Genomic DNA, 12,473 nt, shown 5'->3' with positions numbered 1-12,473 from the left:
CCCCTCCTCAAACCCCGCCCTCCTCGAGCTCCGCCCCCAAAACCTCCCACCAGTGGTGAAGAGGGACCTGGCAACCCTAGCCTACAGCGCTTGCATTGGATGGCCTTTTTACTCTGCTGTTCTCTCTCACAACATCTGCTCCTATCAATGGACTATCCACAGGCCAGAGCCCTGATCAGGCAAAGAGTTCTGGACGTGGAAAGACAGCATGACCTAAGTAGAATCAAAAACATGTGCTACAGTCGCAGCACTCTTACCAGCGTGGTCCTGATGTCTTACCTTTCCCACTTAGATAGTCCAGACTACAGGAGGGCCTTCACCCTGATGCGTTGTAACACACTCCCTTCAGCCGTCTTGGAAGGGAGATAGAAAAAGATACCATATGCAGGACGATTATGCCCCTGCTCTGATGGGAGTACTGAGACCCTTGAGCAAGTTGTGTTTGAATGCAAAATCTACAAGATACGAGAAGCCATTCTTTCTGTATTATCGGACCTCCCAGGGCGATCCAGAGCTTTTAGTCTTTCTAACATGCTCTCAGACAAGGATATGGAGATAACTTTTAAAGTGGCCAAATTTGGGTGGCAAGCAACGAGGATCAGGCATGCATGGGTCGAACTTAATGGCTGAGCGCTTTTCTATTTATATTTATACTAATTCCAAACATGTAATATTTTTTTAACGACGAGCTTAACGGCTTTTATGAGTGAGAGATTGCAAGAAGTTATAGGGGCTCACACTTGATGCACCTTTATATGTGTTATGTTATGCATGTATATCTGGTATGTTTTGATGCTGGTCTTGGACCGTATCAAACTCTCTTTGTACTTGGACTCCGCTGTCCCTTTCTCTTGGAGCAGGCATGGACATGGGCAGAACTGGGACGCCGCCTCTTGCAAGACGGTGTGGTTTCTCGCCCCCCGGCCCCTCTCCGTCCGTAAGGCGCCCCAAACCCACTTTTCGCTCTCGCCCCGGGGTTCTGGCTCGCCCCGGCCTCCCGAACTTGACCTCGTCAACTGCCCGGGAAAGTCCTCCGCAGGTCGCCAGGCAGGCGATCTGGCCCCGGCCCCGCCGCCCCTCCGGCGTTTGCTGGAGCCGCGCGAGGGTCTCTCGGCCTTCCTTGGCAGCTCGGGAAGTCGAGCAGACCGTTTTCTCCCTGCAGTCGCCGAGCCTTTTGGGGAGGGGAGGGGAGGGGAGGGGAGGGGGAAGGTGTGTTCGGAGCCCTCCCCTTTCGCCCGCTCATAAACGCCTCCTTCGAGATCTGCAGCCGGGCAGGGCTCCAAAAAGAGCAGCGAGCAGAAAGTTCGTCGCCGAGTTGCCCAACTTCGACGCTGGGTGACTCTTCCCGAGCTGGAGGAGCGCCGGCCGCCGCGGGGAGACCGGGGACTTCTCCCCGCCGGCCCGATCTGGAAGGCTGTTGATGGTCGGCTTCAGCCCGGGGACTCGCCATGGCTCCCTTTGGAAGGAATCTCCTAAAGACCCGGCACAAAACTAGGTAAGGTGGGGGAGTCGGGTGCGTTCGGTCCTGGGTTATCTGTGGCCCTTTCTACACGGGAGGTTTGGCCTGGGATTCGCCCCTCTCTAGATGCACCTTTCCCCCATCCGAATCCTCAAAACTCTGCAGGGGGGCTGATGGTGGAGTTTTGAGAATTTGGAATGGGGGGAAGGTGCATCTAAAAAGAGGCAAATCCAAGGCAAAAACGCCCCTGCATAAATGGCCTGTGTGATTTCCACTGCTGCTGAGATATAAGCAAACCACCTTGGTGCTTCCTCCGTGGCTTTGGAGACGACTAATGCTTCTGAAAAAAAGATCTCTATAAACTCATCGGTATGTATCTCCTTTCCTCTTTCCTCCTCTTCTTACCTGTTCCCTTTTGGAGGCACCCAAAGTGGCTTTCACTAACATTTATTTTTTATAACAAGCAAACTTTCTGTTTCTCTCCCTCCCTCCCCCCCCCCTTGAGTAGACACGGTATTGATCACGTTACGCTTCTTCCAGCAGGCTGAATGTGAAAGAGAGTGACTGACATTCCAGCGTAGATGGTTTCGTGGCCAGGAGTGGGGAGTGATCATGTTTTGAGAAAACGACAGCGCCCCTTATCCAGAAAAAAACAAGTTAAAAGTGACTGCACACAGAGGGGCTGGCTGGGTGCAAAACAGCGGGGACTGGTTAACTCAAAGGGTTTGGGTACAGTGGAATGACGTGTAGGCACCCGACCCGATTGACTGAGTCTGCCCATGCTCAACTTTCTCCGAAGTTTGGTTGCTGCTGAAAAGCTCCCCTGAAATCAAATCTCCTTCTACAGGCTATATTCCCCTTTCACTGTAAGTTTTCTGGGTTGAAGGGAATCTTGAATGTGTGTGGGGGGATCTCTCTTCTATGTGTGTTAGATTTTGAACTGGTATTCTGAATTTGTGGTTCCACTTTGTACAGGGGGAAGGGATTTTTGGAAGTTCTTCTTGGTTGGTATTAGGGATAACAGTGCACACTTTTTTTTTTCTGGGGCTCCCTCTCCCAATAATTGTGCTTGCATCTACATGTTCCCTACCAATATTGTCAGAAGAAAATTATATGCTCTGGAATTGTGTAATTATTTTTAACTGCTAGTGTGTCTTTGCATCTTACGCGTAAGCTTCCTTGGAGGGAACATGATATTTTCCGTCTCTTAGGAAATTACAGTGTCTCAAACAAGACGCTTGAACTTGATATGGATGGCTAAAGTTACTTTAGGAGTTCTCTTTTGTTACACCAGTTTGTGCCCTTCTGATTTCAGGGCATATGGTTACAGGTGTTTTCAGTCTTTTTAAAGTAATAAACTTTTAGCTTATAGCCCACCAAAGCAAAAACTTTGTGTGTGTGTGTGACACCCCCCCCCGGTATTGTATTTCCATTATGGTTATGCATGTCTTGACTTATTTTAAGAACTATGCTCACTCTTGCAAATTATAAGCCAAATAACCTGTACTAACCAAGGCCCCAAACACAAAGCATCAGTGGCTAGTTATCAACCACTATAGAGTGATGTTAGCAACACAGCTGAAGAACAGTTTTTTGTGTGACAACTTTCTATTTATTTTAGTGATAGGAGAATTATAACAGTTGCAGAAGCTCATCAAAAACTTGGAGGTAGTGACAGATGAAGACCCTGAATGATTCAAAAGGCCTAGGCTTGGATACATCTCCAACTATCATGCAACAAACATGGCTTACTTTAAGAATATTTGTTGTGCTTTTCACACCCATTTTCCTGAAGTGCTAGAGAAGAAAGACAGTGGACTGCATCCCCTAAACAGTGTTTAAACTCCCTGGAGAAAGGGTGTTAATCGGAAAATCCGCTATGGATTTAGCTTGTTCTTACTGGTGCAGTAGGGTAATTGAAGTGGTGGAGAGCAAGTCCTGGCACAGGAACAAAGGACAGAAACTGGAAAACAGACAAAGCCATCCTTCATTACAGGCTTGGAACCAAAGGGACAATTGTGTCGTTTGCTGCTGGTGGAGATTTGTGTGCGATAACTCAAATGATGCCAAAAGAAATGGAAACTGGATATTGTAGATCTGAAATTCTACAGTGAGATAGGAATAATTATCTTGTACTTTCTCTGAATGCCTGCTATTTTTGCCAGTGTACCACAAATTGTTCCCTGTCTGTCAAACTTTTAATTGGTACAGAGAATGGTAGGTTGGGAATTACAATTTTTGTTTTCTGTTCCAAGCTCTACTGCTTACACTCCAGAGTAATGGTGCCTGCTAGGCCTTCGTATGGTTTCAGACATGAAAACACTTGCAATAAGCTCATTTGTAACCAAGGCCTGCTTGTTTCAGATGCTGGAAAGCTCAAGAAACGGCTTTATAATACCAAATAACCATTCTTAGAAATGAATAAGAAATCCAGTTTGTCTTGATCTACAGTGATATAGTAAGTCTACAGGAGTCCTTCAGAGTTAGCTTCCTCATAATCCTCTAACTACTACATGAGTAGACAATACTGACTTTGATGGACCAAGGGTTTGATTCAAGTATACGGTGGCTTCAAGTGTTCATGACAGCAATGGGAGGCTTACAAGCATAGTAGAAAGGCAGTGGCTTTTCCCTTTTGTGAGCCCTGAACAGCTAGTATTCAGAAGGGACCTGTATGAAGAAGAGCTGGTTTTTATATTCCGATTTTCTCTACCTTTTAAGGATAATCAAACCGATTTACAATCACCTTCCCTTCCTGTCCCCACAACAGATACCTTGTGAGGTAGGTGAGGCTGAGAGAGTTCAAAGAGAACTGTGACTAGCCCAAGGTCACACAGCAGGCTTCATGTGTAGGAGTGGCGAAACCAACCTGGTTCACCAGATTAGATTCTGCCACTCATGTGGAGGAGAGGGGAATCAAATCTGGTTCTCCAGATTAGAGTCCACTGCTCCTAAACACTACACCACCCTGGCTGTTATAGTGGCTTCGTTTAGGTTTTTTATGGCTACTATTGTTGCTTGTGGCTGTACATAATAATTCAAGCAGGGTTGGCACTGAGGGTTTGCTGACTTTCCTTTGTGTGTTTAAACTAACATATTTTCAGTGTTGGAATATGAATATGTGTCAGTGATTATGTGATAAACATAGTGGACACTTAATAAAGCTATCCCTTGTATATCTCAGGTCTTAGGTATACAAGTAAGTAGGGCTGTTGAATTAAAAAAAATTCGGTATAGTTCGGATTCGGCTGAATTCGGCCCGTTTAGATTCGGGATATGCCGAAGTCCGAACTCCCCCGCTTCGGGTCCGTGCAATTCGGCGGGAATTCAAAGTTCGGGGAAAAAATTCGGCCGAATAAAGCCATTAAAAACACAACCGCGGCTTTCCGCGGCTCTGGGGGGGCATTTTTGGGGGTAGAGGTCCCAAACTTTGAGCGGAGCTTCAAAGGACAATTCTTGAAAGACCCCCCAAGTTTTGTAAAGATTGGGTCAGGGGGGGCTGAGATATGGGCCCCGAAAGGGGTCCCCCCACCCTTAATGTGCATCTCTGAGCAGAGCTTGCCGCCCACGCACAAAGCTCCCAGCCCCGACAAACAGCTGATACGTTTGCAAAGCATTGCAACACAACTGCAAGCAACACGAGAGCAAAAGCAGCACAACCTTGTAAGCAACACCTTTGCAACTGTGCAAAGCAACACCTGACACCTGGGAGTTTGCAAACCATGAAAAGAGACAGAGGCAGCTAGCTATGCATAATGAGCAGGGGTGGAATTTCCCCTTTTGCATTGGACTCCAAATGCATTCTTTAAGTCACCATTTGAAAACCAGTTTTGAGCAAGCATCCAAATAGACCTAACCGCTCTTATGAATGAGGGAAAACCTGAAGACACACAACTGAAACCCCCCCCCCTCAAACCAGGGAGAGAGAGACTCGAGGGGGAACACACCCCCAGGCAGAACCGGCAAAAGCCCCCTTTGGCTTTCCCCCCACCCACAGAAACTGATCCCTCCCCACACACACACACAGACTTTGCTTCCCCCCCCCCACACACACACACAGGAGAAAAATTATAGATTAAAGCCCCCAAAGGGGTCTTACTGTGGCTGTCTCCTGTTCCATTAGGAGGGGCTGGGGAGGACTTGTAATCCAAGACGATTCCAATTAGGCACGGGACTTTTTGCTCTGGAGATGCACAGGATCAGCTGATCCATTCATCCCAATAGGGGAAAGGAGAAAGCCCATATCTCGGGACCCCCTGACCCAATGTTTACAAAACTTGGGTGGTCTGTTAAGAAGCCTTGTCTGAAGCTCTGCTCAAAGTTTGGGATCTGCACCCCCCAAAATGGGCCCCCTGCAGCCACGGAAAGAGAAAAGGGGGGAGCCGATATTTCTGCCCCCACTGAACCCATCTTTACAAAACTTGGGTGGTATCTTAAGAAGGATTGTCTGAAATTATGCTGAATGTTTGGGGGCTGTATCCCCAAAAAAGCGCCCTCTGCAGCCACGGAAATGGAAAAGGGGGGGAGGGAAATGGGGTGGAGCCCATATCTCGAGACCCCCTGACCCAATGTTTACAAAACTTGGGGGGTATCTTAAGAAGGCTCATCTGAAGCTCCACTGAAAGTTTGGGGTCTGTACCCCCAAAAATGCGCCCCCTGCAGCAATGGGAAAAAAAGGGGGGAGCCCATATCTCGGGACCCCCTGACCCAATGTTTAAACTTGGGTGGTCTCTTAAGAAGGCTTGTCTAAATCTCTGCTGAAATTTTTGTGTCTGTACCCCAAAAAATACGCCCCCTGCAGCCCTCAGCATACAGTTAGCCCTCCTAAGCTTCCATTTCCTCAAGGGTAACTGATATCTGTAGTATGGAGGTTAGGTGCAATTCTGTGAAAGCTTCAAGCCCCCAACTTGAAGGTGGTAACTCAACCTGTGGCAGTCACTGGTTGTGTGCAACATTCATTTGATTTTGGAGAGTACTGGAAAGTACACCTGAGTACTGGGGAGAGTCTGGTATTTTTTCTTGGTCCACTTTTAGAATACATATGAAATTGTGATGGCCTGTGGCTAGAGCTGTTTCCCTAAAAGTGAGGTCCATTTGATGAATTAATTGAACAATGCCAGTTCATCTCTGCATCCAAGGGGATGTTAGTCAGGGTATTTCACCTTGCCCAGAACCATATGACATAACCAACTTGCATGATCCATCTGGGTTTATCTTCTTAAATGCATTCCTTGCCTCTAAAGCATTGCTAACCCCTCTGTACCCTTGGGTGTCTTCTGATGGTATGCTGTAATTTGGATGATCATAGACTGTATTCTTCTCTTGCATGGGCTAATTGGCTAGGAATGTTTGGCTATGGAGGAGTATCCTCCTTATTGCAGGGGGATGAACTAGAAAAATTATCTTTATGTGATCTTTAACTGTAGTCCTACAGTTTGAAGGCTTTGCTCATGCATATAAAGACAAACATTGCAGAAGATAAATTGAACAGATGATCAAACAAAACTAAATGTTGTGCATTTCAGTAAAAGGCATTCCACAGGAAAGAGGCATAAAACACATGGGTGCCTTTCTACAGCTTCTACAAGCAGCCTTTCCAGAAGTGAAATTTCATAGAATCAGAGCTGGAAGGGACCACCAGCGTCATTTAGTCCAACCCCCTGCACAATGCAGAAAATTCACAACTCTCCTCCTCCCAGTGACTCCTACTCCATGCCCAGAAGATGGCCAAGATGCCCTCCCTCTGATCATCTGCTTAAGGTCATAGAATCAGCATTGCTGACAGATGGCCATCTAACCTCTTCTTAAAAACCTCCAGGGAAGGAGAGCTTACCACCTCCCGAGGAAGCCTGCTTCACTGAGGAACCGCTCTGTTAGATGAAAAAAGAAAGATAATACATGATGTACGTAATGATTGCATCATGTTTTGGTTAGGGGCAGATGGCCAAGGCAGTGTTAGGAACCTTAAGCAGAACTTAAAGCAATGGAACTGGAATTTGTGTGAAAATGCTCCTCCGAGTTTGTGTGCACTGACATTTTCATAGGGTACACTAGTTTTACACTGAATTAGTTATCTACTTTGCACTGTTATTATACCTTGGCTACCTTACTACTTACTATAGAAGGAGTAGATCCACAGGAAGTTCTTTTGATTTTGTCATGTGCTAGGAATCAACCTTTAATTAATGGCTACTATGAAGAAGGTGATGGCAAGGCATTTAGGGGTGGAATTACCTCTCATGGCTGTTTTATTTTGGCAGCTTTTTATGTTCAATAGAACTGGGCTGAAGGAAAAGGAATTGCAAACAACTATTGCTTTGGGTGTGTTGTGTGGAAGGTGACATTTTAATTCACCAAAAAGATGCATGATGTTGTTCTTACCATCATTATCACCTTTACTATTCTTCGGTGTTATGCATGAGGCACTGTCAGTATGCAGACAAATTTAGCAATCAGTAGATAGGTCCCTACGAGGGTTGTGAAAAAAAAATCGGTAAATTTCGGGTTTGGGTTTATTGGCCTGTTTTTTTTCCTCTTTTGCTAAACTCAAAATAAGCCGAATACCCATATCGGTAAAGGAGTATTTGGATTTATTTCCAGGTTTACTTAAAACAATTCGGCCCGTTTTATTCTATGGGGATTTTTTCAAAGCTCCTGTGGGGGTATTTTTGAAGGTAGAGTTACCACATTTTCAGGTAGCTTCAAGGGCCTTTCCTTGCACGAACCCTGAAGTTTGGTGGAGATTGGGTCAGAGGGTCCAATTGTATGGGGTCCTGAAGGGGTTGTGCCTTCCTCCATAGAGGAACATTGTAAAGTTCACAATGCTTCTCTATGGAGGAGGGGCAACCCCTTCGAGACCCCCCAAAATTGGACCCCCTGACCCAATCTTCACCAAACTTTGGGGTTCATGCAAGGAGAATCCCTTCAAGCTACCCTGAAAATTTGGGAACTCTCCCTCCAAAAATGCCTCCCCCTGAGCTCATTAAAAAAAATCCCATACGGAGAAGCTTGGAAAAAGCCGATAGCCGAATCAGCCGAATTTGGCTATTTGGCTTCAGTTTCTTCCCAGTTTTAATATTCTGGTCAAATTAAACCCAAAAGAAGCTGAAAAGGCGTTTTTTTGGGTTTATTTTCAGTTCGGGTTTATCAACATGCACAACCCTAGTCCAAGGAGCTTGCAGTGTAATATTTGAGGCAAGACAGCCAACAAATTCCTTCAAAATAAATATCCACATTATACCTAAGTATCTCTGGCAACAGTTGTTCTATTAAGTGGGGAGGGATTTCTGATGAGAGTTCTCAGTAACTTTGCCAAACTACAATTCCCAGGAATTTTTGAGGAAAGCTTATGTGAAACCAGTATGAATTTGTAGTGTAAGTCTATCCTTAAGTCCCATGGGGACTCACTGTTAGATTACAGGCCTAATTTAAATCAATAGAGTTTGATCAGTAAAATGCATCAGTATTTTATTTACATAGAGTTTGCTAAATTATGGACTTCTAATGCATCAGACTACAATCTCTCGTCTATACTGATTCTCCAAGGTATAGATAACTTTAACCTGTTAGGCATTGAACGTGAGACCTAGTGCTTATAAAGCAGGGGTGGGGAACCTTTTTTTTTTTTTGCCAAGGGCCATTTGGATATCTTGGACATCATTCGGGGGCCACACAAAATTTATATATATGGAATTTATATATATAAAAAAAACAAAAAGTGATCAGCAGTGCTATCTTATGCAGGTCTACTCTAAAGCTTAAGTCCAGTCAGCGGGGCTTACTCATTGGAAAGTGTCAGTAGGTTTGTCCTGCCGATGTCTAGGATCTTAACCTATTGGCAGCCTACCCATTTTGGCCCAGAGAAAATATGAAGTACACTTTTTTTATTGAGACATTTTACATGCTGCCTGGAACTTGACTTGGATGGCCCAGCCCAGCCTGATCTCATCAGATCTCAAAAGCTAAGCAAGGTCGGCCCTGGTTAGTACTTGGATAGGAGACCACCAAGGAATACCAGAGTCGTTATGCAGAGAAAGGCAATGGCAACTCACCTCTGTTCATTTCTTGCCCGAGCCAGCAATGCCATGGATTGAACTTGGAAGGGTCCAGATAGGGGAGGGGCACAGAGTACACAGAGAGAGATGCTGCACATTTGGTAGTCCATCCTGTACCTGGGACCTTCGGCATGCCAAGCAGATGCTCTGCCACTGAGCCACAGCCCCTGACAAGCAGATGCTCTACCCCTGTACCACAGCCCCTCTCAAGCAGATGCTCTACCATGAGCCACAGCCCCTCTCAAGCAGATGCTCTTACTCTGATCATCAGCCCCTCTCAAGCAGATGCTCTAACTCTGATCCACAGCCCCTCTCAAGCAGATGCTCTAACTCTGATCCACAGCCCCTCTCAAGCAGATGCTCTAACTCTGATCCTCAGCCCCTCTCAAGCAGATGCTCTAACTCTGATCCTCAGCCCCTCTCAAGCAGATGCTCTACCCCAGAGCTACAGCCCCTCTCAAGCAGATGTTCTAACTCTGATTCACAGCCCCTCTGAAGCAGATGCTCTACTCCTGAGCCACAGCCCCTTTCAAGCAGATGCTCTAAATCTGATCCTCTGCCCCTCTCAAGCAGATGCTCTAACTCTGATCCTCAGCCCTTCTCAAACAGATGCTCTACCCCAGAGCCACAACCCCTCTCAAGCAGATGCTCTAACTCTGATCCTCAGCCCCTCTCAAGCAGATGCTGTAACTGTGATCCACACCCCCTCTCAAGCAGTTGTTCTAATTCTGATCCACAACCCCTCTCAAGCAGATGCTCTAACTCTGATCCTCAGCCCCTCTCAAGCAGATGCTCTGTCCCTGAGCCACAGCCCCTCTCAAGCAGATGCTCTAACTCTGATCCTCAGCCCCTCTCAAGCAGATGCTCTACCCCTGAGCCACAATCCCCTCTCAAGCAGATGCTGTAACTCTGATCCACAGCCCCACTCAAACAGATGCTCTAACTCTGATCCTCAGTCCCTCTCAAGCAGATGCTCTAACTCTGATCCACACCCCCTCTCAAGTAGATGCTCTGTCACTGAGCCACAAACTCTGAAAAGCAGATGCTCTGCCACTGACCCTCAATTCTGGTACACCAGCTGGGGGATCATGTGGGGAGGGGCTGTGCAGGGGGCTCTTGGCGACTGTACGGGAAGAGTGCTCACCAGCCAACCGGGGGTTCCAGTGGGGAAGGGACGTGCAGGAGGCTCTTGGCCTCCATGCGGGAAGCGCGCGCCAGCTGGGTTTTCAAGCGGGAGGGGCTGTGCAGGGGGCTCTTGGCAGCCATGTGGGAAGCGTGCGCGCCAGCCAGCCAGGGGTTCAAGCAGGGAGGGGCCATGCAGGAGGCTCTTGCCGTCTGCGCAGGAACCGTGCGCACCAGCCAGCCGGGGGTAAAAGCGGGGAGGGGCTGTGCAGGGGGGCCTTGGCGGCTGCACAGGAAGCACATGCCTGCTGGGGGTTGAAGCAGGGAGGGGCTGTCAAGGGGGCTCTCGGCGGCTGCTCGGGAAGCGTGTGCACCAGCCAGCTGGGGGTTCAAGCGGGGAGGGGCTGTGCAGGGGGCTCTTGGCCGCCACGCAGGGAGCGTGCACCGGCCGGGGTTCAAGGGGGGAGGGTCTGTGCTTTTGCCGGCCGCGCAGGGAGCGCGCGCCAGCTGTGGGTTCAAGTGAAGTGGGGCTGTGCAGGGGGTCCTTGGCGGCCGCACGGGAAGCGCATGCCTGCTGGGGGTTGAAGCAGGGAAGGGCTTGGCAGGGGGCCCTCTGCAGGCAGGCCCCGGGCCGGATAAAATGATAGCAAGTGGGCTGTTTCGGCCTGCGAGCCGGAGGTTCCCCACCCCTGATATAAAGCATGTGTTCCATCATTGGTCTACTGGGCCTTCAACCAGACTTGTCTGGGATTTGAACTGAGGGGCTTAAGCAGATGTGATACTGGGAGTTTTAAGCCACTACCCACTGTACAATTTTATTCAATCCAAAATGGCCCTGGGGAACCTCGGTTTGCCCTGTAGGGGTAAACCCATGGGTTCTTGTACCTATACCTAATGGAGCAGATAGCAGCTCCCTAGGGCCCTTTTAGATCAGGAAAATCACACAGGGGAGACTTAGCTCTTCTTTGCTTTATTTCAGTGGTCCCCATTATGGTGCACATGGGCACCATGGTGCCCACTGACATAATTCCTGACACCCTACAAGTGTTTTCAGAAAGTGGATGGGGTCAGGTATGCCACTTGCCCAACACAGCTTCTGACTGGCCACTGGAATCCAATTGGCTAAGCAAATTAAATAAGATAGTGGCAGCTGCCACCACAGTGTTGGTTTTATTTTCTCTCACTCCTCTTTCTCAGTGTATTTTTAAAATTATCCCCCTTTCCCCTTATACTTGGGTTTACTCTCTATCTCTGTGGGGCTCCACCTCCTGCAGCAGCCATTTGGTGGTTGCTTCCACCATCCTGTGTCAGAATTGCAAAGGTGTCCATAGGCTCAAAAAAGTCCCCCCCACCCTCCTTATACTGTGGTTCCACTCCAATTACAGCTCCCCTATTCCTGGTTTTTCGAGAAAAAATGATTCTGGGACTTCCATTCATGGAACTTCTGTCCTCACATCTGTTTGAGTAACACACCAGTCCAGTGTCCCAATCTGAGCTATGCTCAGTCATTGGGAGAAAGATCTTTTGCATCCCATATTATTTTGTTCCAAGTAAACATACATCTAAACAGGTTGTATGACCCTGAGTCTAGATAAATGTAAACTGAAAATAATTCTCAAATCAGTGAGACTTCCTAAACGTAGACATAATAAATATGAAAGAGGAACAGAGATTTTCAGAAAACAATTTTGATAAGGATTATATAACACATAACCCAATAATTTCTGTTTATTTAAAAAAAACATCTACAATGAAAGAGCTTTTAAGTGTGCCAAAAGGCAGATCTTTTTTACTCTTTCCAAAGAGTGTCAACTGCCAGAATAGTAGTAGTGAAAGTC

General features: G+C 47.3%; 1 protein-coding gene across 1 annotated transcript in view; it reads left to right on the top strand.

The window, feature by feature from the left end:
- The first annotated feature begins 1,409 nt into the window (after positions 1–1,409).
- Positions 1,410–12,473, top strand: part of RASSF9 (Ras association domain family member 9) — a 55,101-nt gene continuing 44,037 nt past the window's right edge. Inside the window, exon 1 of the mRNA XM_056847249.1 lies at positions 1,410–1,495. Within this exon, the coding sequence (XP_056703227.1) occupies positions 1,449–1,495 (47 nt within the window). The 5' untranslated portion in view covers positions 1,410–1,448. The remainder of the gene's footprint in view (positions 1,496–12,473) is intronic.

Source organism: Euleptes europaea, chromosome 3 (genome assembly GCF_029931775.1).
Source record: "Euleptes europaea isolate rEulEur1 chromosome 3, rEulEur1.hap1, whole genome shotgun sequence".
Classification (NCBI taxonomy): Eukaryota; Metazoa; Chordata; class Lepidosauria; order Squamata; family Sphaerodactylidae; genus Euleptes; species Euleptes europaea.
This window is presented reverse-complemented; position numbering and strand designations above follow the sequence as displayed.